The sequence below is a fragment of the Aulonocara stuartgranti genome (assembly GCF_965226115.1).
Source record: "Aulonocara stuartgranti genome assembly, chromosome: 18".
Taxonomy (NCBI): Eukaryota; Metazoa; Chordata; class Actinopteri; order Cichliformes; family Cichlidae; genus Aulonocara; species Aulonocara stuartgranti.
Window position 1 is genome coordinate 10,973,682 of NC_138954.1, and position 24,855 is coordinate 10,998,536.

Here is a 24,855-nt window from a genome sequence, read left to right on the forward strand (position 1 = left end):
TCCAGAAGGCCTCTAAGTCCAGCATGTCTAGTGACACTCCAGCCACGGTCACTTCTTGATGAACACGATGTCACTTCATCCACTCGCTCTACTTCCACACTAAAATCCACTCCCACGGCTACTGATGTTCAATTTATTTTATTTCTCCTTTGGTTTCACATTTTCGTCTTTCTTTGAAAATTTGTATCACCCCTGGAAGTAGGTTTGATTACCGATAAAAGTTCAAAGGAGCTTGAAAACATTTTGCTCATTCATTGCAGCAGATTTGCTGATCCTGTATGCATCTGCGGGTGGGCGGGCAGTTTGTTGCTCTTTTAAACAGCAGCCGTGTACAACTGCAGTACATTAGGATGACTTGTTAGGCCTGTGTGTGTATTTAGTGTATTATAGCTGAATCTGCAGGCAGTGCACTCTGCAACGATGCCCTCTGGCTCTGGTTCATCACTACCAGTATTACTTTCGTGATTCAGCATATTTAATGTATGTAAAAGTGCAGCTGACACAGGGGAACCACAATACCCACACCCCTCCCCTCACACACACAGAAGATCAAAGACCTGAGCGCTACCAGCACACATCATCTCAGATCTGGTAGCTCGTTCGGTGACTCGGCTGATTAATAAACTGGCTGTGTAATCGCAGGACACCGTGATTCATAATCGCTGCCTCATGTTTGTGCTCATAGAGAAATTGCCGGTTGTTATGTAATGCAGAGCACTGGCAGCAGCGACAGCGATGTGACACACAACTATTACAGTTACAGTTATAGCACATTCGTGTGGATTTCTTTTTATCCCCGCGCTCTCTGCTGCAGTATAATCTGCGAGGTGCAGTGAATGAATGGGGAAAGCAGCTTGGATATGGCAGGATTAGCAGTGCACTGTTGGCCTGTGTGATTTGCATTTGACATTGGGCTGACAAGGAGGCGATCCAGGGTCAGTACACGCTGAACAGCTCAACTCGCTGTTGGAGGGTACAGTATAGTCCCAGCAAAGGATAGAGAAGAGAAATCGCATTATAAATTGCTGGAATTTCCAAATTGTCAGTCTGCAGTTTGGGGTATTTTTAGAGGGAAAGATGCGGATGTCTTATGAAAGAGCTGAAGACCGAAGACAAATCATCACATTCAAAACCATAAACATGGACATATCATTTCCCTAAGAGCATTTTTATCTCACTTGTAGTTAAACAAATTTTGCCAATTCCTTTTGCAGTTGGCATGTAATATTTTAGCTTTAATTTTTTTAGCACCACATTTTTTTTCCAGCATTTTAATTATTTTAATGCACTTTATCACTTGGTAATTTTTGCAAGTTAGTTAATATTTAATTGGATATTAACTCATTTTCATATTTAAAGATGCGCTTTCAGAAAACTTTTACACAAAAGAATCAGTTCAACTGCAAATTCTCCATTTATTAGTGCATTAACAATTTTCGCATGTTTAGAAAGATTTATTTTGGAGATAGAAATCATTCTACACCTGCCCGATTAGACGTGAAGCAACTCTTTGGTAATTCACAAAAAAATGAAAAAGTCCAGTGCTTGAAATTTGATCATAAAGCTTTGATGCTGCTAAATAAAGAAACAGTCCAGCCTGAAATGAGCAGCATTAAATCCTAATCATTTCTCGAGATGCTGCTGAAGAAGCTTTAATGGGGTTTTTGCTTGCACAAAACTCGGATCTCATTTGAGGGTTTTTTTTTCCCCCCTCATCTTCCTTGGCGAGTTTTTATTTTGCAGTGGATTGAAAATTATAAATATGATCAAGTAGAATAATCTCGCCCACAAATCCCTGTTTGACTTTCAATTATAGCTTCAAGACCGATCGTGAGACATCGGTATGTGTGTAAATTTATCCAGGGATATGGTTAAATAATTGTTTGCTGTGCTGTTGTGGGTTCAGCTCCGGGACACGCCTGCTTCTGACATCCAGTTTCGTCTGGATCACGAGCGAAGGATGAGGGCGACAACGGAGGAACGGGAGGCCGTCGCTTCTCTGCCTCAGGTACGGTTATTCAGTCTGAACGCCTTCAGAGAATGAGCGCAGGAGCAGCGGCATCACTCTTTGCTGGGTTTTCTATCTTTGCTGGCTGAGCAGAATTTTAAGTGCACGACACCATCTGATGGGAAAGAAAGTTTCAGTATTTTTATTGATTGATTGAATAGTTTTAGACCAACACTGATGTGATACAGTCTTCAGTATGCGTTATCAATGAAACTGCTCTTCATTTGATTCAAGTTTGAGTTTAATTCTACTTAGCTTTGCAACAAAATTTGTTTTTGTTCATAACTGTGTCTTTTTTTCCCTTATGTTTTGTATTCTTGGTACTTTATGATTCATCCCCAACTGTCTCTTGGGTAATTTGATTCCAAATCATCAAATTTCTGACCATTTTCTGCTCAACTGTCACCAATTTACATATAAACTTCATGGTCCAGAGTTTGATGATATGTACTGATTGGTGTGAAATTTTGGCTTTATATATCAGATACTTTTTAAGATATAGTTTTTGAAAAATTTCCAACACACACACACAGATCTCAAAAACTATTGAACATAAAAACTTGAAGTTTTCACTGGCCTCTTTATTACCATCAAAATGAATCAGGATCCATAATCTGGCACATAATACATTTTCTTTTAAAAACAAGTTTGTGGATTGGCTGGTTAAAATGTGAAAGATTATTCCGATTTTTCAGTGCTGTAAAGCATTCTTGCAAAGCCTCATATTTGACGACACACTAAAGAAAAACTTCACACTGGAAAAGACGACTAGTGACAGTTTCTCAGGTGTATTTTACAATACCATAAAATAAAACATACGTTTTAGCATGCTGGAGTACAAAAACAAAGATATTAGTGGAAGGTCGAATCCAAATAAACAAAGATTTTATATGTATGTATGTATTTGATCTGTTTTGTTTATTTCACTATATGAATGGAGGTTTTTTTGCAGCAGGATGATGAGCGTTTACGTCTGGAGGCCCAGCGTGAGGGTCTGGAGCTGCAGGGCCTTCAGACTCACGAGGTGCCCTGGGCTCAGGAGAGAGCCATGCTGCAACAAGAGGTCCGCCTCTATAGACGCAACATCATCATCATCTACATGAAGCTCAGGTGGATCCTTATGCACTGGAGGCTCGGACGCAAGGAAGACTCTGGAGACGACGCGGTGCACCCAGAGGTGAGTCCGACAGGGGTTTTGTGGACTTACTTTTTACTTAAGCTTTTATCGATGAAATGATTCTCTTCATTTTTTGAGCGCTTTGACTCTTCATTGCACCAGAAACCAGACACAAGTGATGATGAAGCAAAGAAATAATTGTTAAAAAAAATAATAATTAGGGAATGAAAGGGAAAGGATCAAAGAGTTAAAGCAGTTAAAAAGAAGAAAAAGTTTTTCTTCTTTTTTTTAACTTTTGCCCCGCAGCCAGCTGAGTCTGATGAATTTTTCAGTATTTTTCGCTTCACTCTCTTGTGGGGGACTTTGCACAGAATCCAGAAACAGTTGTTGGTTTTACCTTTTGCATCATCCATGAAGATGATCTGGTGCACAGAAGTCAGCATTTTGGATTCATTCCATTACTCTCATCATCCAGTGAGAATTAAAGGTAACCGTGGATATACTGAATAATAAATAAAGTTCCAGGAAGCTGTAGTTCAGTGCAGATATGCTGTCGGAGTAACCCAAATCTCTTAAAAATGCTGCAGATAAGGTGGGTTGTGGTTTAAGTCAATCATTAGGAACAACACGAGGAAAACGACAACAAACAAGTGACTCATCCTGATTCACTTCCAGCCCCGTGCCTCTTACTGGTGTGTACGTCCCACCTGCGATGGTTAATTGGTTGGCCGGCTGATTGAGCGACTCCATTAGTTGCTCACCTTGTTGATTCAGCGGTCGATGTTTTCCTTGTTATCTTCTCCTGCCCCTGGTTGATTAAACTCCTAATTTATAAGATTCATGTGTTTAGTTTTGTTTTTCTTAGATGAATACACTCACTGGATTACTCTATGCACCGCAGCCAGCAGCGATAACTTCTTTTCCTTTAATTTTCTCCTGATGGACAATTTATTTTCTTTCTTCGAATGAGCTGTTTTTGCATAATTCTGTGCTGCTGTTTCTAAATCCCTCGTTTTTTCTATCCTGACTCATCGAAGCCTAATTTGTGTACAGATGGTGGAGCAGCGAGTTACCAGCAGGTTTCTTTCTGTGTGTTTACATCATCCTTATCTTACCTTGACCTTAAATCTTAATTAAACTTGATTTTTTTTATATCCTTTAATCATCATAATACCCTCAAAGAGCTTTACAGTCCTTAGATTCAGAAACCGTAAAGCAAATTGATGCTTCTCACCTTTAAAAAACAAAAAAAGGTTGAAAAAAGAAAGAGCTGCTGAACTTATTTTGGTGTTTAGTCTGCAAAGGCTCAAGGCTGCTGAGACCATGTGTTTGAGATTGCGCTGGCTTTGTTGTTAGAATAACTTCAGTTTATTGACGCTAAACATGATCGGAGAGGAAAACTCTCCAATCACGTGGAGAGAATAATTAATCTACTCAAATTCAAGTAACTTCATTTATTCACAATTCTGTATTGAGAACATCTCATTTGCACATTGTCCTGTGTCAGGACACTTGAAACAAAAGCCATCCTAGTAAGAATAATAAATACACTCAAATTTACACCACCAATAGAAGATGGTGTAGTTGTGAATAAGTTTACTTTACTTTGAGCAAGTTTTACACAACTGTAAATCCTGGATGGGGTCAGCCTTCAATCAGAACATCCACCTGCAGGCTGGATAAGCCAAGGAATGAGTGTCCTCTAGCAAGACGGTGAACCTCAGATTGCCCTGATTGGTGAATGCAGGGTGTAGTGTGAACCATAAAAGGTTTAAATAGCATTAAAGAGCATTAAATATAATTTAAAAAGCATTAATATGGTATAAGTATAACACATGAAGAAATCAAATGAGTCAGCTTCAGTTGCTTCTGCTGTGTTTTTTCTGTCAGAGTGTCGAGAAACATTTGAAATATTTTGGATTTCTTTTGCTTGTTTCTTTTGGGTTTTTTGAGGATCTTCTGATTGATGCACTCCATAGACCTCAATGAATGATTTTTGCCTCTAGGCTGTTTCCCTGGAACAGAAAGCATAAAGAGCACTGAGCTCCTCTAACTGACAGGGAAGGCCATACTACACTTCTGTACAAGTCACACTGAGAAGGCTGTGATATGTAACGTCTAAAGCACAAAGCAGCAAGCACTCTATCCGCCTCTTAATCGTGCAGGGGCATTGTCATTTTAAGTGTGTACAGTCCAATGCCTCAAATACGGAAAGATCTGTAAGTGCACGCTGTTCCTTCTGCAAATGTTCTCCATGATTCCCTTCACTGCTGACCTCGGTCAGACGTATGTCTTTGCTGACATGCATGCAACGATATAGGACGAGCATTACACCACGCTCGATCATTTGTTTTGCTTTCTATCTGTTGCATCAAATTTATTAGAGTTACAGCCGAGACTTTTTGGAACAAGTTCAATAACATCGGTATCTGCGGCGTTACAAAGCTCCCATTTATTAAAAATGCCTTTTTTCCTTTTTTCGTTGGAGTTTTGCCTCACTGTCACCTGGTGATAAGGAGACGGCGACTTATTGTGTTTCAAAATTCTCCCAAGTGTCTCTTATCCTTGGAGCCCAGAGATTTTCATTTGAGGGCTTAGAGTTGTGGAGCTTTGACTGACTGAATTTCGAGGATGTTTTTCAGGTGGAAAATTAAGGAATTAAATGGGTGAAGGAGCAGATTATCCAGCTGTCAAAAAAGGGAAAAAATAATAATAATTTTTGCATAACTTAAGTGTGAGTTCATTTCCTCCAAAATAACCCAGACTGAATACGTGTGTGGTTTAAACTCACGGGTATGGATTTTGAGCAGGACTTGTTGTTCGTATTAGATAGCTCAGATGTGTTGGTGAAAGACTTGGGTGTGTCACTAGCTTCTGTCTGTTGCATGCTGGGAAAGGCTCAGCGATTGTGAGCCTGAAACAGAATGTGTTGGTACACAACAAAAAAACCCACAAACTAAGCGCACGAATGAAAACATGGCTTTTTGTTGCTCTATCATCTGTTCCAGTTTGAGAAGTTGGAGGGCTTCCCAGAGTTGGGAGTGATCATGGAGCAGGCGGAGGGGGAGTCAGACCGAGACGACAGACTGTGTTTACCACAGACTCCAGGGGACGTCCCCGACACCACACCCATCATCCCTCTGCCGTCACCTGACCGTCACCTGCAGCATCAAAGACAGGTACAGCGCCTCTTACAGCAGCTCCACTGTCACACACGCTTTATGAAATGTAAAAAGGCAAACACCGTTTTAGAGACACCTGTTCAGCTGCTCATTAACACGATTAGTTGATTAGCCAATCATATGGCAGCGACTTGGTCTTTCGTGTCATGTAGGCATGGTCAAGACAACCTGGTTTAGAAATCGACGAGTCTCGACTTCTGCTGCAACATTCAGATGGTGGAGTCAGAATTTACTGTAAACATGATGAAACCATCCTGGCTTGTATGAATAGATCAGGTTGCAAGTAGGGCTGTAAGGGTGTGGGGAATTTCTTTTGGCACACTTTGGACCCCAAAGTACCAACTGACCGTCATTTACCTGCCAGAGTTGACCTGAGTATCATGTCCATCCCTTCATGACCACAGTGTGCCCTGATCTCTATCCAGTTAGAGCCTCTTCCCATCTTGAATCCGACACTCATTGCAAATTCTCCCAAACTGAGCCCCAATAATGTTTTAATTTATTGCCATTTTAATCCGTGTGGATAAGATCGTCTTTTTCTGTTGCACGTTTAGGGCAAAGATCTGAAATTGAGTCATTCGTCTGGTGGAGTCTTTCTGGGCACTTTAAAGAGCAAAAGCTTGTTAATGCTCCCTCACATAATGACTCTCACTTACTGTGTTCAAAAGCATGAATTTGGCAACCTTATGAGTATAATATGAGCACAGCGTGCGTCAGAAATGTAATAAACTTGGATAGGATGTCAAGTTTGAGGCACGATGACTGTACGATGGTATTACTGAATGAAAAAAGGGCTTTGGCTGCAGTTCTACTACTATTTGTTTCAAGCTCCATCATCCTTAGTGCAGTTATGATAACACGGTTTCTTTGTTCTTTCTTCAGCACAGTTTTCTGGATGAATGAATTTATATTTTCAGAATGACCGTGAGCTCTAACACAAACAAAAAGGTTCAAAGCTGTGTTTAGTAAAACAGAGTGGAATACAGTAAGATGTAATGGAGACTTCAGTAACTGTAAAAAGAAAACACATCAAAAGTTATACCCTTTTTTTTTTACTCTTTCATTGTGTGCAAATGAGTGTTTGGCAGATATTCATTGGAGCTGCTTGGCACAGTATGCAGATGGGAATTTTGACCTACATAACTGGTTAGAGACGGTAATTATTTTGGGTAAACCCAGTTTTATGCTTCTTGTTTATGCAAACATCAGGAGACAAAAGGAGCTTCCTTTTTTTGAGTTTCTAGATCTTTCATGTGATGAAATCTCCTTTCAGTACCTCAGCTGACCCCCCTTAAAGTAAAGAAAGCAGCTAGACATTTTGGGTCGAATGCATTATTAAGCAGCACTAAGTGCTCTACTTTGTCGTGTTTTGATTTTTCCCAGCATCTCAAAAATGGTGTGTACAATGATCTGACATTGTAGCTTCAGTATATGAACAAGCGTGCATAGTAGGTTAACGTGAGGGCAGAAATGCAGACTTGATATAGTAAGCATTTGCACACGTGCAGCAGAACAAGCACAGATCATAGGTCCTGCAGCCAGAGTGAGATATTAGTGACATAAGATTATTTTAAGATGTGAAAGGGTCATTCTCAGTTCTCAGTGACAACCGGAGAAGAAAGTAGGCAGATTGGTGATGAAGAAATCCTTCATTCCTTCGGGTACTGCAGTTGGCTGATATGATTGAAGTGCTTAAGCATATATGAATAGCCTACATACGGCAGATAAGTTCTGCAGTCGTTGTGAACTTTCATCACATTTCTGGTAGGGAGAGCTCCTCCTTTAATTAGACTAAGCAGTCTGTGAACGTGGTGTTTTTCCAGCAGCTGAATGTTGACGTCTAACCGTTGACTTCACAGCACTCAGATACTGACGTCACCGGTTTTGGCAACGACGTTTGAACCAGATTGTGGTTTTTGTGTTGCTGCTTAAACATGGGCAGGATCTTCCATTCACTCCACTTTCCTCAGTCATTCATACGAGGTTTAATCGCTGTTTCTGGTTGTTGATGCTGAGATTGATGCTAGAAATTCACTGCTGTTGCTAGCATAATACTAGCTTTAAATCACAATGGTAGATGATGTTGTAAAGTGGCTCATTGTGCTGTGACAACCTACATATTTAAGGGAAAGTAAAGAAATGCTTCATAGGAGCCGATTCATTTCTTTAAAACTTGGCCTGTGGTCCTCATTCTTTATATTAAACTCACTTGTAGAATTTGTTGTGTTTTATAGCGACTTCTGAGTGAAGGTGATTGCTCACTCTTGTAGTTATAGAAATGTGAGACCTGTGAAACCTTGATTGTTTTTATCCTGTGGCCTTACAAGCACAACAGGAGGCAGGCTGTAAAGGCAGAAAGGGAGTTTTACTTCAATAGTACAGGTTCAAGGTTACAAAAACAGGCAGACGGGGAGCACAGGGAGGATCAGGCTGAGGCAGAACCCAAAGTATGAGGAAAGGTTAAGAAAACAGAATGCTTGAAAGGTCAGGCATCAAGATAATCTACCAAAGGTGGAGGTGTATGTACTGAGGACTGGTGGGAGTGGCTGGTCTGAAGAAGCATAGGAGCAGGTCATAAGAAAACAAAACCCAGGCTGAATGATTTTTGCGACTGTGACGTCTGCTAGATATGAGCTCTTCTGGTGAAAGTGATATAAATGGTCAAATGGCCCCTTTGTTTTTAATCTTGTACGGGTGAAAATGTACTACTATGAAAACTGTAACAGCTGTGAAGGATATGAACACACAGGGAGTTAAAAGAGGGGAATAGAAAATAAATGATCGATGAATCTGAATCACAGGAAATCCACCAGCAGGCTAAGCCAATAGCAGCATAACTAAAAGCTGATCAGCCTTGATTAAATCAGACTCAGAATCAGTTCCAGGACTAACTTTACGTGTTATCAGAAAGGAAACTTTTATGTCTCATCCTAAAAGTAGAGAGGGATATCTGTGTCCTAAATCCAAACTGGGAGTTTGTTCCTGATAGCTGAAGGCTCTTCCTCCCATTCTACTTTTAGAAACTCCAGAAACCACAAGTAAGCCTGCAGTCTGAGAGGGAAGAGCCCTATTGGGAAAATATGATACTAGTAAGTCTTAACAATATGATGGAGTCGAGATCAAGATTTTAAATTCAGTTCTGGGGCTAATATGGGAAAAACATGTCAGGTTCTTTTCTCAGATCATTCATCATGTACTTCGTAGATGGGTTCTTCATTAAATTTGAACATTTTTTATTGTTTTACACTAAAAGCAACGGGAAAATTATGAGTTTACTGTGCAAGAAATTCTCTGACATGGCCCACTTAGGATCATATTGGGCTGCCTGTGGCTCATTAATTAAAATGAGTTTGACTTCTGTTATATAGAGTATGCTAGAAAGGTAAAAGCACAGCTATTTATATTCCTTTTATAATGAGAGCCTCAGTCTTTGGATACTTTTTTCCTCTTATCTTTGTTTTGGTATTATTTACCCTAAAAACATAAATAAAAAAATGAACTATAGAAGACTCAAGCAAACAATAGTTTGCAACTATTGCGCTCATGTTATGTTCTCAGATCTGGCAGCGCTGTATTGACACCTCAAGGTGATCAGACTCTTTTTGTGATTCACTGCCTCTCCACAGCAGGACCACCAGAGGCAAACAGCTCTGCAAACACCTCTCTGAGCAGACAGCTCAGGCAAGCACCGCTGTTCGTTTCCATACGAATCCGAATCCAGATCCTGGATGACGAAAGTTTTTGTTGCAGCCATAATTAGCGCATTGCTCAGAAGTTCTGAAGGAATTTTAAACAGTTTTTTATTCTCACCCAGCTTTCAGCTCTTTACTCGACGAGGTCAAGAAAAGGACAAGGATAGAAAAAAATAGAGTAGAATAGACAAGAAGAAAAGTAAAAATGATTTTATAAAACGCTCACAAAGCAGGTTCATCCCGAGGTGATTCAGAGAAAAAAGGACGCGGGTTGAACGAATCACAGTTTAGATAAGGATTCTGAGTGTGTTCGTTCACAGTTTGCCCAATGTGTGTTTCTGATGATTGTTTTGTCTACATCCTGTTCGTGCAGTTCGGCGAGACACGTCGAGTGCTGCAGGTCTTGCGGACGCTGCTGGAGGAGTTTCGAGAGGAGCTGCGGGAGGAGGAGGCGCGGCGATGCCAACTGCAGCAATCCTACGCCAATGACAAAGCCGCCTGGGAGGTCAAGTGGGCAGAGATGAAGTGCCATGTCGCCCAGGTACAGATGGCGTCTCAGCACCCACCTTTAAAGGGACAGGACACAATCTGCTTTTTTTTTTTTTGCCTTTTTGCACTCAGAGAAAACCTGTTTTGTTTTCCCTTTTTTCTACCTGTAAGCTCACTGCTCCTCTTTGGCCAGTTTTCTGATTTGAAAGTAAAGCGCTGGAATGAATAATAACTCTAAATAGTGTCTTAAACCATATCAAATCTGACAAACAAACGAACATTCATAATCTCTCCTCACCGATTAAATTTAAAAAAAGAACCGCATCCAAGGAAATAATGATGAATCACACTCTTGGCACTGCACAATGGATATAATCTGTCTTTGCGCCTAATTGTTCAGTGTGACTCTGTGCACATCTTACAGAACTGAAAACAGCTGTTAAAGCACTCATTCATATTCCTAATGAGATAGAAGTGCTTTGTACTTTGAAAGTATACCATCCTCATCTAAAAATGACATGGCTGTGTGTAACCTGATGTTTGTGTTGGTGTCATAAATGCTGAAGTCTACTGATATAACAAACACATCTAGTTTTATTTGCTAAAGCATGCTTTCCTGCATCAACTATTAACTATTAAAAAGACCAGTTTTAGTAACGGATCGACGTATCTGATTAGTTTTGGCTAATCAAATGGCTCAAAAAAGAAAACTGTTGTTGGCAAAGCCCTGTGTGATAGCATGGCTGCTGTCTGGCAGAGCAATAAATAAAATGATGAGGAAGCCGTTTACACAGTGCTGTATGCTGTCTGAAACCGACTGTCTGACAATTTTAATGCCAGATTGTGGTGGATTAGCGAATCTGTAAGTGTAAATCTAGTGTGGATTATAGCAAAGACGCATGTGGCTCAGGTCTGCTAATGTCACAAGCCTCCTCAGTCTGCATGTCGGAGTACCTTGGCCCGAGATATTGAAGGGATCGTGTGTGTTAGCGTGTGAATGGGTGGATAAGGCTCGTAGTAAGAAAGCACTTGGACTGCTTTCTCACAAACTAATTGAGTAGAAAAGCATCATGTCAGTACCAGTCCATTTATCATTTTATATTTGCTGAATAATGAGACATCCCAATAGAAAATAAAATCTGCACCTCGCTAATAAAGTAATAAATAATTCTTCCAAAATTAAATTAGATTGTTTCCAGAAGTTAATCTTCGATAAAAGTCTTTGTAAATCTGTCTGTTAGGAGGATTATAGATGGTTAACACTCCTGGTTTAGCTCGAGGGCTAGAATCTGCCCAGCAACAACTCCAAATTTGGCCCATTGGACAGCTTTAAAAAACGTATGGAGTGCATAGATTTTGAACTTTTAACTGTATTTTCATATTTTTTTAACAGCTTTTTGCATTAGTAAAGACCCCCATCTTATAGTGGAATCCATACTACCCAAAAATACAAGGACATTTTCTGTTACCTTTACACGTTTATCATGTAGCTTCACTGATATGACCCACTTCACATCAAAGTGGCCCGTATGTAGCCCACGATGTAAAACGAGTTTGGCAACCCTGATCTAAACCAGTCACTTCCTTAGAGGAGGTAATTAGTGTTTTATAAAAATGTAAAGGTTTGTTATAAAAGCACTTTTAAAACCAGCTGATTGGTGAGCCACATATTTTCTTTATGACTTGGTGGAGGGCAGAAGCTAAAAGAGCGAGTAATGGACCTACCCCTCTAAAGCAGGGGTCCCCAATCCCAGTCCACGGGGGCCGGTGCCCCTGCAGGTTTTAGATCTCACCCTGGGTCAACACACCTGAATCACATGATTAGTTCATTACCAGGCCTCTGGAGAACTTCAAGACATGTTAAGAAGGTTATTTATCCATTGACATCAGCTGTGGTGGGACAAGGACACATCTAAAACCTGCAGGGACACCGGCCCTCGTGGACTGGGATTGGGGACCCCTGCTCTAAAGCCACGAGTATCGTTTTAATCTGTGTGTTTTTGTGAGGTTTTGAGACCCCTATAGCATCAGTGTCATTTTCTTTTCCTTGGAAAACCTGAACAAATTGCACAACAAATTTTTAAGCAATAAATTACACAAAACTGCTGGCTGTAGCAAAAAAAGATCTAAATTAAAACTCATATTTGCAAACTGATATTTTTTTTCTTTTTCATTTGTCAGAAGATTCAGTAAAAACTCAAGTTTCAAGAAATTATAATTTTTTGGGTATTATTTCATGGTTCAAACTTTATAGGGTTTAAAAAGGGAAACGTTTGAGGTATACGTATCTAGATCGATGGCTTACTCTTCTGATGTCATTTTTCAAAACTCCCCTCACAGTCTGGCGGTCTAATTAAGATACCTGTTGTTTGATTCCCTCCCAGCTCCCATCTGTAGGCTCAGAGGAGATAATTAGTCATCAATCACTCCTAAATTTTGTTGTAACAGATTCAAAGGAAGCGGGGAACTCTGCTGCAACAAATCTGTCATTTTGAAAAGCAGTTCTCTGACTGAAGTGTCGGGATTGTGTTCACTGCAGCTTTGGGAACCAATTAAGAGGCTCGAGTCAAAGGAGGAAGATTATCTTTTTAACTCTTGTGCTTTTAATCTGTAAATCTCTTACACGGTTCAATCCTTCCACAGAGGAGAGGTCGCTGAAGGCCACAGTGGGAACTAATGTACTTATTTGCTCTGATAACTGTGCAGAGTTCTTTACTTGCTTCACTTATTAGGACTTTAGAAATATACTTCTCATTCAGGATTATTATACAGCCCAGTAGACCAGAGTCGAATTGGAAATTGCTCTCACCTGTGGACATAACCAGTGATTATGTTATTGCTTACGCTGCCTCCTGTTACGCTGCCTCCTGTTTCATGCTCTGGTCTGGCCACCTGCTCACCCCTACAGAGCTGCCTGTATTAATAATACCGCAGAGTCTGACTTATAGAATTCATTCAGCAGCTCTAAGTGTACTCATCGTCTCCTCCGGTGTCAAATTAGGCAGGTTTAAAACAGATAAAAAGCCTACAAGGCAAATATTTGTGAATGAGAGAACGGAAGCTCGTGTTTGAGGAGGTCCGTGTGCACGACTCTCCTGCTGCAGACTCTACTTTGTACCATTATGTCTTGGAATGAAAGCATGTCTGAAGACTACAAAGCTCCGCTCTGCAGAAAGAGAAGCTTCCCTCTCGTTGTTCTGCAGCTTTGAAGAATCTGCAGAATGCCTGATTCCCTTCTTCTTCCTCCCCCCCTCCCCGCTATTGTGTGGTTAGACATATAAATTCAGGTTTGAACTGTCTCTGCCTGCTGCAGAATAACCGCTTCGTCATCCTCTCTTGTCATTTCTCTGTGTACAGCAGAGATTCAATTCATTTTAATTAATTTGAACTGGTTTTAAGTTGGGAAAAAGTCACCTAGCAGCAAGAAGGTCCTTGGTTCAGATCCAGGTGTGGTGTTTGCTTGTTCCACCTTGTTCCTATGTGGGTTTTCTCCGGCTACTTTAGGTTAGATAGCAATTCTAAATTGAAATTAAGTGTGAAGGTGAGAGTGACTGATTGATTGGACCCCCCTCAGACCTGTGACCTGTCCGGGGGATACCCCCACCTCTCGATCCGTGACAGCTGGGTTAGGCTCCAGCCTCACCTGGGCAATAAAGTGGATGGTTTTTATCGCTTATCGTGCCATTTTACCCTTTTATTTGGCCCTTAAGTTATAAAAGAAGATCATTCTCACCTGCATGTCTGCACAGTAATTGTGTAACGATAAAGAGTTCAGCGTGAAAAGTGGGAAGAGTTGGACCGGCACAAGAACCGTGCTGCTTTGTTGTGTTGATTAGGTGAGTGAGCAGCAATGCTTTGGAGAAGGACCCAGAGCCGCAGTGCAGTGAGAGAAAAGTGAAAAGCCTTCTGCTACTTTTAATTTTCTCTCTGCCTCGTCCTTTTTTTAACTTCTGTGTTTGGTAACTTTCACCCTCAGTTCAGCAGAACTTTGATAACAGGCTGTTGAATACTGCTACAGCCCGAGTAAACGGACAAAACACAAGGAATATAAAGTTAGAGAAGACTGTCGTCAGTTTTTTTTGATACATACAAGAGTAAAATGTTTCTAGGAAGCACTGAAAATATGATAATATAGTTGTTTTGTTTAATTTTATTTATTTTTGTCCTGTAGGAAGATGTGGTAAAGAGTTCTTAATTAGCTTTTGTTTCGTTTTTTTTTTTTTCCAATTTGAAATGCACTGAGCTCTGAGCTCTCAGGATCAACCTACATTCCCTATCTTTTCAGTTTTATTCTAAGCTAAGCAAACCGTCTTCTGGCTACAAGTATGTATAATAGAAGCCTGAAAGTGATATTGATTCTCTTAAATTTCCCAAAGGTTTTTATCGACTACTCTTTTATTTCTTCAAGCTGCTCTTTGAACCAACGTCATGCCTAAAATCTTCCTTTGTTGATTAGGATTCAAACAAAAATTTGCATTGTAAAAGTTTTCTCTTACTTATTAAAGACTACAGCGTCTGTTTACATCTTCATCTAACACGTATGCTGCTGCTGGCATAACACTGTGATTTTCAGCATTGCAAAATGACACCGATCAGTCCCAGTGAGCCGTTTAATTGTTGGCTCGTCCGCACGTGTCGATCATTCGTAGTGTGAGAGTGAGCGTTTGTTTCAGCCAACGCCTTTTCATTCGTTTTTCTGTTCTGTTTTGACATTGATTTATTATTTTGTGGTTTGGTGACCTGCTTGGCTGCACTCACGTTTGTATGTTACTGAACTGACAGAAAGTTTGGAAGAAGATCTTTTAATTGTCTGAAAACTTTCTATTTACAAATGTTGTGCTCTAAAATTAAAGCAGTCTTTCACAGAAATTACAAAACAGTAGGATGGTTTTGTAATAAGTGTTTTGCCTTCATGTTAATAACGTTAAAGCCAAATTAAACAGAAATGCTATCAAAAATTTAACAGCAAACTGCCACTGCAGAGACTTTTACTATTCTCTGGTATTTTCTCTTTTTCTGTGTTTTTTATTTATCGTCTCTTTTCAATATTTGTGTCTCATCTTCGACCAGCTGGAGGAGGAGGAGCAAGGTAAGGTGCGAGGTGAAGCGCAGGGAGGCGAAGGGGAGCCAGCTGCAGACACCGAGTGGGCCCTGAAGCTGGAGCGCGAGGAGCATCGTCGTCTGCTTGCCGAGAGCCACAACACGTCGCTGGATCTGCGCTGGAAGCTGCAGCACGGAGAGAAGAGGTGGAACCGGGAGAGGGTCGATCTCCTGGAGCACTTCGACAGGGAGCGGCAGGAGTGGGACAGCAGTATGCGGGAGCTCCACCGGAAGATGGAGAGGGTGAGAGAAGGGCGGGAGTAAAAACAGACAGAATAGTAGTGGTAATAATGGCAAAGAAGGAAAGATTTGACTCAATCTGAGGTCTTTGCTGTAATGTAATCATTGGAATCATCTGTTTACAAGGTTTGAAATTAACTTTAAACTGGACTACAATTTCCCAAAATAAATGTGAAGATTTACAGCTCCATGACAACTTCAGCAGCTCCTCCTGCTGAACGTTATCAAGAAACAACAGTAGAAGTTGCAGGTTTCATTCTGGGATCGAACTTTCCTGATAACTGATCAGCAGTTCAGTTTATTGACCAGTAAGTAAGTTAAAAGAAAACTCAGACATTTCAATTCTTAACTCTTACAAATAGCCAAAACATTTTTCACAGTTAATGCCATTTTATAGACGTGTTTTCTCTTGTTCACAGGCAAAAAAACAAAATATTCCTTTTATACATTGATATAAAACAGAGAAAAGCTTTAAATCTTCATATTTGAGAGACAGTCTTGTATCATTTTTTTTGTAGCACGTCGTCACGTTACTGCTTTCTGTGCTTTGACATAGAAAACATGAAGCAATTTTTTTTTTTTATAATTTTGCCATATTTTTATATTATGATCATTGCATTCATCCAAGTCCTGGCATTTCTGCTAGACAGAAGTTCTTAAAGTTTATCTGAGTTGCCTAATATCCCTCTTTTGTGAGGGAGACTAGGCAAAGATGGCAGCGTATAATCTTTATTTAATCTCTGTGAGCTCTGAATGTCTTTTGCATGAGTCTTAGACCTGAGACATCGGAGATAAAGAGGGAAAAACTAAAGCTATTTAAAACTTTTTAGAAATAAAGTTTTAAGGGGAGACAATCAACAAAATTATAGCTAATAGATTTTTTTTATGCATTTCTTTTGCTGCATCAGTGTTTTAATAAAGGAATGAGAGAAAGAAACCCAGACAAAGGACTCAGGGCGATTATAGTAGATGCAATAATTGAGCATAACTGAATAATTTATGTCCTTTGTGCGATTTAATTAGACGAGCTGTAGCATTGCACTTTTTGCGTTTTGATGTTCAGGGCAGGAAGTAGAACTACACACTGATTAATATGATGTGTGTGTGAGCGTATTATCATTCAGACCAGGGGACAGGAATACACCTCTCTGAATATAGTTTACGCTTTCCAGCTCAGAGAGGGGGAAAAAACTGCTGATGCACCTCTGAATGGAGATGCAGAGCAGGAGGTGGAAATGCATTATTTAGCAATGTTGCAGGAAACTATAAAGCACAGGTCATCCACTGAACTGCTCAGACTGGCAGGCTGAAAGTGAATGAGTAATGTGGCTGTTCTTCCTTAAACTTCAAGCCAGGAACAAGGTGCTTAACCTCAAGTGCTGCAGGTGGATTACTGTGCGAGTGACATTGGAGTAACAGAGCACAAGAATATAGCGCGTGTGTGGTAAAAGCCTCCTCTGCTTAACAGAAATGGATAATAAAAAAAAAAAAAGAGAGAGGTGGAGATATGTTCTGGAAAGAAGAGGAGTGATCAGAGAATACATGGTTGTGAATGAGAAGAACAGATGGAGATGTACATGTGCAAGGAGCAGAGGTAGTGAAGGCGGTAAGGAGCGTTGGTGTGACAGAGGGATGCTAGGGACAGGGTGAGAGGGAGGTGACCCCTAAAAGGAGCAGAAGAAGCTAAATTAAAGGATAGATACACTTTAATGGGAATTCCCATTTTGGAGCCTCGATTTAGGCATCATAGCATCACCAGGTTGGCTTATTTCTGTTTTTTATTTTTTTTTGTTTTGTTTTGTTTTTTGAGCTAGATTTAATGAGAGAGTTGAGTGCTGTGTACTATCAACTAATAATGACAGACAAGCTGCATCCATGTACAGATGTAGCCTTTCGGATGAAACCCTCCCTTGTATCCAGGCACGGGTCCAGCACTCCGAGTGCACTAACATGTGATCGGACAACTTTCTGCACTAAAGTTGTGCATTTTAAAATGGAAGCTTTTTTGCACACTTCCCTTGACTGCAGGACCACATGAGAGGTTTTGCATGCTTTATAGTGCTAAACCTGTGAAGGAGCCAGTAGGGTGAATGGATGAGCTTGGTTAAAACCATGCAGTGGCAATGTTTCATGTCTCAGAGAGGTGTGTCTAAAGATCACTCTTCAAAATTAATTTTAAGGGAACTTGACGTCAAATAAAAATCTGTTTGCTGCTCATGAAAAGAAAAAAACTTGTATATTATCTGATATAAAGCTGTAGAGCTTTTAAAATTCTTTTTTTTTTTTTTTTTTTTCTTTTTTTTTTTTTGGCCTGTCCCGTTTGGCTCTTTTGCCATCAGAATTGTTGTCTAAAGGCAAAGAAAGATGCCCAACGGATTTACTTTACCAAACTGACCATCCCAGCCTTGCCGTAATGGTCCATTTGATTCACCTTTTATTGTTTATTTTATTTTCACTTACTGAATACGGGACAGACTTGACTGGGGGAAAGAAGGGGAGAAAGAAAGAGGGAAAGAGAAACAGCTGAGAAGAGGGACGGGGGAGAAGGGCAAAAGACAAAAACCAACAGAACGGGCAAAGAAAAAAAAATGCATATATCAATCACCTGGATCACCTGCTGAGAAAGAAAAAAGAAAGCAAGCAGAAGAGAACAAGAGTAATAGAATAAACAACATCACAATGATATATGGGAATATGACAGTAAATACTAAATGTTAAACATTATTGTGCAGCACATAAGATCAACAGAACACAGTGTGCTTTGAGGTAGGAGCCAAAAAGGGTGTAGTTTGTGGGTGTGATCACCCGTGTGTACACCTGTGAGCATGGACGCGCTTGTTTTTTGTTTTTTTAAAAGGTTCCTTCATGTAATAATCTGCTAGAGGGTGTGGGGGGGCCACAGCCCCGTCCTCCAGGGTGTGAAGCAGGTGTGGAGGAGATCAAAACTCCAGACATCCAGAGGCCCCCAGAACACAAGAGACCAAGGAAGACCAACAGAGGGGCAGCTGCGCCACTGTCCCGGAAAGAGCTGACGAGAGTCCCAGATGAGGGCTCACTCAGCAGCCGCGGAGCAGAAGCCAGGGGGAGTTGCAGTGACGCGCCCGTGAGCTCCGCCGGCAGCCAGCTGCGCCTGAGTGACCGAGCCCCAGGCCGAGAGGCCGGGGGCACCCCACCTCCGAAGTGGCCCGAGCGAGCCCCAGGCTCCAGGCCCCGATAAGCGGCCGCCAAGGAGTGAGCCGGTGTGTACCTGGACGCCCATCCCCGGACACAAAGAACCACCAACGCACCGATGTCTGAGGGGGTCCGCCACTGGCAGGGGAAGTGGTGGTAGGGGGAGATAGGCCTCCAAACCTTGGAGGGCCTGAGATGTCCCCAGAGAGGTGGCGCCTGACACCCAACCTGACATATAGACACAGACATACAGGCACACACAGATACAAACATCCATTCCCACCCTCATGCTCTCATATGCACTTACTCCACACTCAACCAACGTGGAGACAGACATAAAGAGACGTTGTACACACGATCACACTCCCCAAGCGTACTCTACAAACCGGGTCTAGGTGCCCTCGCCCCTGGAGGGGGGAACTGCACCCAGACCCAGGTGGTGTTTCCCTTTTCCCTGCGGTGGGGGGAGGCAGACCGCCCCGACTCCGCAGCAGCAGGAAGGCTCCACACTCCAGACCGCAGTCGGACGGCCAACTCCTCCTCCTAGCCCCCCTGCTCCAGCAGGTCGCAGAGAATGGGGGTGAGAGAAGACTCCAAACCTCCCTCCACCCGCTCATTGTAATGTTGATGCATGTGTGTTCTAAGGTGCATTTAAAACCCAGGAGGGCATGGAGGGCATGGGCTTTTAAAATTCTTAATCATCGACCTCAAGATTCATTATGGCAAATGTGCCACTTTCACTAGCAGCTGATTAGCTTAGCATACATAGAGTAAAAAGTCAGATTGCTTTTTTTATACCTTTGTACAAACTTAGGCCGGCTGGTCTCTGTGGTTCTGCCAGTCTGTGTTACTGTTTGGCACCTCAGTTGGTTTAAACTTGGCATGCACACATGAGATCTGTGTCATTCTTCATTGAACACTCAGCACATGCCAGTGTTTTCCAAAATATCAAGCTGTTCTTTTAGTTTAGCTTCTTAATTGGATTTTATTATCCCATAAATAAAATATGTCACGTGGTAAAAATTTAATTTTTGCATAAAAAAAGAAAATAAAAATTAATGAGATCAGCACATCATGAATATACGCTTAACACTGTGCGTCTGAAAAAGGAGCATCAGGAAAGAGACACAACTCAAACCTTTTTCGCATATTTATTCCGCTTATATTTGTTTAAAATTGTCCTGACACATTTAGTAATTACAGTTTTATTATGTTTGATGACTGCGCTCGCTGCATTTACAGGTAATAAGCTCCCAGACTCTTATCCAGCACATGTGTCGTACTTCATGCAGATGCAGAGGGAACTTAACTCTCGGCGAGGTGAGGGCTCTGACGTTAAAGATGGCAGCACATCCTACAGAGGCATGTTTTCACCTCAGGACAGTCCCTGCCAGGCTCCCCGGTCGCCTCACACCCCCCGCTCCCCCTGTACGGCTACACCTGTCCTGATGCCCCCCACACGTTCCCACTCTGACTCCGAGGCCATTCTGGAGGAGCAGGGGGCTGCGATGGGGCTCAAAGGCTCAGCAGACAACCTGTTCCTGGACGCACTGTCTCTGGACCCCATGAGTGGACCGGAGGTCCCTCCACCCTCCAGACTGGAGAGTGAGAAGAGGTTTCCCTGTATGAAGGAGGTAACGCACATCTGTATGAGTTCAATATGACCTTTGAAGAGACAAAGGAAAATTTGTGCATGTGTGTGATAGCTACACTATGTGAAAAAACATCTTCCTTAGATTTTGAGCTGTTACTAATGAAAATTCATCTTAATGTAAATTTGAATCTAAAATAAAGGTAAAAACAAGTTATGTTATGTTTTCATTTTAGTTGATAGCGTAATCTTCATTAATACGTGTGTTTCATTTCTTCTTTCATTGTTTTATATTTATTAGTTCATTTAGCTATGAAGTGTGAAACATTATTCACAAACACCAGTTTAGATTTTAAGAGGTTATATTTAAAAGTATATTAAAATCTAAGAAGCACAAATTTATCATTCAGTGTCTGTTTCCAGGAGAAGATGCACTTACTTCTCTAAACTGTGTTGCACAAGTGAGCCAAAATTCCACAATATTTAGATTAAATAGGGTTATGCACTGAACCCCCTTCCCTCAACATGTTTTAACTGTTGTGTCTGTTGCCTTTCAGGCCCTAAATGAGATTTCGGAGAGAGAAGATGCTGCTGCTTACTCAGAAGACAAGATGAGGGAGGGTGGGAGTCTGCTCAGGTAACCACCAGAGACAGAATTATGTTAAACTGAGTTCAAAAAGCTGGAGTATTGTAAAGTCTGCTGTAAATTTTTAACCAATAACTAACTGGCTGCAGATTATCCGGCCTCCTGCAGTACTTTCTTGCTCGTACGTACTGATCGGCCCTGCTGATTCTGTTAAGTGTGACTTGTAGTGACGGGGAGACTGGTGATTGTTCTTTTATGGCAGCGATGAGATCCAGCTCACTACGCTGTTAAATAATTCACAAAGTTTTAAAACACAGACCGAGTTCCTTTGTTAAAAAAAAAAAAAAAAAAAAAAGCAGCCACAGATTTTTGGGGGTTTTTTGTGGGAAAATAAAGGAGATGTTATGAAGATCAGTTTGAGACATTTGACTTTAGCTGTAGTTAATGATCTCTGTGTGTGTGTGTGTGTGTGTGTGCGTGTGCGTGTGTGTGTGCGCGCGTGTGTCCAGAGCCAAGTCGGTGTGCTCCATGAGCGACTTCCAGCGGTTAATGGACAGCTCACCGTTCCTCCCTGACAAGACGCGTCATGGCGATCAGGGCCAAGACGACGTCACCCCGCCTCTGTCTCCAGATGATCTCAAGTACATCGAGGAGTTCAACAATAAGGGCTGGGACTTCCCGTCAGCCACCTCTGGTCCGGGACTGTTGCGGGAAGTGTGGACAGACAAATCAACAGAGGCCCGGGAAGGAGAGGCCGTTCCTGGTCCATTCCAACCCGCTTCCTGGTTCCTCACCACCAGCGCCACCCTGACCACCAGCACCCTGAGCAGCCCTGAGCACTGCCACAAGTCCCCACTGAGAGGCAATGGAGCAGCAGCAGCAGGGGTGGGAGTGGAGCACTACGGGGTGCACATCCTCCACAGCCCCACCAGACCCGGGGCAGCTGAGCACACCACTGCCCAGGATCCCGATTTCCTGTATGCAAAGGGGACCAAAGCAAGGGGAGGAGTGGAGGCTGGGGTGGGTGCCAGTGGGCCGGATGAAGTGTTCAGCAGTGCAAGGTGGCCTTGCCTTCTGGAGGGTGGAGGACTACGGACTTCTCCTAGTCAGTCTCCTATCTGCCCCACAGTGGGCTATGCATCCTCTCTGGATCTTCAGCTCTCCAGAAACATGAGTGACGACATGAAGGAGGTGGCCATCTCTGTGAGGAACGCCATCCGCTCTCCACCGGGGCCTGTTGTCCGGGACACCGCCTGCCAGACCAACGGATTCACCACAAGAGGGACTCAGACCACCCAAACCATCAGCGTGGGTCTGCAGACAGACCTGCTGAGGAACCTGACCAGCAGCCCCCACCGCTGCCTCACCCCGAAAGGTGGCAACACGCCCATCTCGTCCCCATCACGCAACACAAGGAAAGTTCAGTACTCTCCTGTGGTCCAGAGCAAGTTCGAGCGACCCTGCTGCTCCCCAAAGTACGGCTCACCGAAACTTCAGCGCAAACCATCCATGTCCAGTAAAACCGAGCTACCCAATAACAGCCGCGCCCCCATGCCCACAACGCCCCAGAAAGGGAACAACGAGTCGGCATGGGCCCGCTCCACCACCACTCGCGACAGCCCTGTGCACACTACCATCAACGATGGGCTGTCCAGCCTCTTCAACATAATCGACCACACCCCTGTGGTCTATGACACCATTCAGAAATTGAATAAGTCCCCAAGTCGCTCCCGCCCCACGCCACCCTCCACCACTGAGCCGAGCCCCGCTCACGGGCCTCTGTCTGCAGACCCCAGGAACGCGCAGGAATGCCTGCGGCCTGCTCGCGGGCGCTCACCAAGCCCTGTGCAGCTAATAGTGGAGACGCAGGGCGACAAGAACCCAGAGGTGGTGAGCATTCGGCAGGATCTATCGGCCCCGCCGGGCTACACGCTGGCTGAAAACGCAGCCCGCATCCTCAACAAGAAGCTGCAGGAGCAGAACTTTAGGGAGGAGAGGAGGCTGCAGGCGGGAGGACCGAGCAGCCACGGCAGAGACAACAGCAGGCAGACCGAGTCAGACAGAGGACAGTCAGGATGCATGGAGGTAAATACACAGATGCACTGGATTCATCGCTTCATCATTCATGTGATGTGGGGCCCATGTTTTATGACACGGTGATACTTATGGTACCGCCTTGGAGTTCCCGTGTAATGTCTGAAGACATCTGTGTTTAATCAGACAAACGATGATCAAGAATTCACCTTTAAAATGTGCACAATCACTAAAATGTTCATGCTCTTTCCTCAGATCAAAAGCACTGACTGATGCAATGGTAATGTTATAAAACATTTAACCCTCCTCTGCAACACACTGAACTTTCTCTTATCGCTGCATGTAGAAACTCTTGAAGGTTTCTTCTTCTGTACTTTCATCTCTGCTGCAGTGGCTTCCTTGTAGTGTGGCTTTTACCTCTGTGCTTAAACCATCACTGAGGCCCGACTGAAGTCTGATTTATGTCTCTGATAAGTGGAGAAGTGAAATAAATGGTCTAACAACTGCGATCTGAGTGGGATCACTATTACACAGTTCCTTAATTAATCATTAGCAGCGCCTTCCAATCAAGTGTTCAAGCAGAATTTTAAGTGGCTCCGGTTTTTAAAGGAGTTGGATCCCCGCCCCCGCGTACCAAAATAAACCTGGGAAAGCGCTAACTTCACTCGATGAAATCAGTTCAGGCTGTTTTCACCACCCATTTCTCTGACCCGTGCAAAAAATGTGACAGACTTTTAATTAATTAATATATGTCCTGAATGAAATAATTACTGTATCTGCCGGCACGCCTCATATTTGACTCTCCATAAACCGATTAAAACCTATGAAAAGCAGGTCATGCTGCATTACAGCTGTAAAAAAAAATCTGTGTTCCCCAGACCAGTTGTATATTTGAAATTGTGTACATATACAGGGAGCAATATAATCGCACATATGCTGGTTAATAACATCAAGAGTTCACCTGCTGCTGTTCACTGATGTGCAGGAGCAAGATTACAGTCTGATATGTGACTTTATGAATGGCACTGGAGCGTGCGATCATTCATGAAACAAAACTGTGACTCTGTGGATAATGATTACAGCATGATAATAGCACGAAAGTAATGGATTGCGATGGCGCGTAACCACGCGTTATGTCAATTTTTTAGAAGAGGTATGAATGTGGATTTCGTTTTGGTGTCTCTGTTTGCTTTGTAAGAACAAACTCACAGAAAATACTTTTTATTTCTTGAAGTGGCAGGCAGTATGGAGCAAACCTCGTCTTAATGCAGCCTTTGTCTTATAATTCAGAAATTAATAAAAGGTAGCAGTAAATAAGCTGATATGAATGAGCTGCTGGTGACTGTTGCACAAATGTGGCCATTTCGATCAATTACCTGAGGAGCTTATGAGTTTGAAAGGGACCTTTTATGCTTTTCCTTATTTTCAGCCATGTACTGGTAGATGCTCATATTAATTATACCCAAAGTTTTAACTGTTAAGGACAGTTTGGAAGTAATCCAGGCTGCTCTTTAATGCTCAATTTCACACATTTCTTTTCTATTCCTCTTTCTTTATTTTGAATAAATATATTTTGTGAGTTTTTTTTAAAGATGTAAGCTTTTAATATCTATTCTAGTCACAGTTAGCAATAAAACTGACTCTC

General features: G+C 42.3%; 1 protein-coding gene across 5 annotated transcripts in view; it reads left to right on the top strand.

The window, feature by feature from the left end:
- Nucleotides 1-24,855, top strand: part of mtcl1 (microtubule crosslinking factor 1) — a 79,520-nt gene that overhangs the window by 47,074 nt on the left and 7,591 nt on the right. For 3 of the 5 annotated variants that reach the window (XM_082512342.1, XM_082512344.1, XM_082512345.1), the window contains 8 exons: nt 1,907-2,008; nt 2,961-3,185; nt 6,134-6,304; nt 10,373-10,540; nt 15,559-15,831; nt 20,292-20,633; nt 21,148-21,227; nt 21,686-23,261. In XM_082512342.1, coding sequence (XP_082368468.1) covers nt 1,907-2,008; nt 2,961-3,185; nt 6,134-6,304; nt 10,373-10,540; nt 15,559-15,831; nt 20,292-20,633; nt 21,148-21,227; nt 21,686-23,261 — 2,937 coding nt within the window. Of the gene's footprint in view, nt 1-1,906; nt 2,009-2,960; nt 3,186-6,133; nt 6,305-10,372; nt 10,541-15,558; nt 15,832-20,291; nt 20,634-21,147; nt 21,228-21,685; nt 23,262-23,465; nt 23,491-24,855 lie in introns of all 5 variants that reach the window. The other 2 variants (XM_082512346.1, XM_082512343.1) reach the window with 2 other exon arrangements.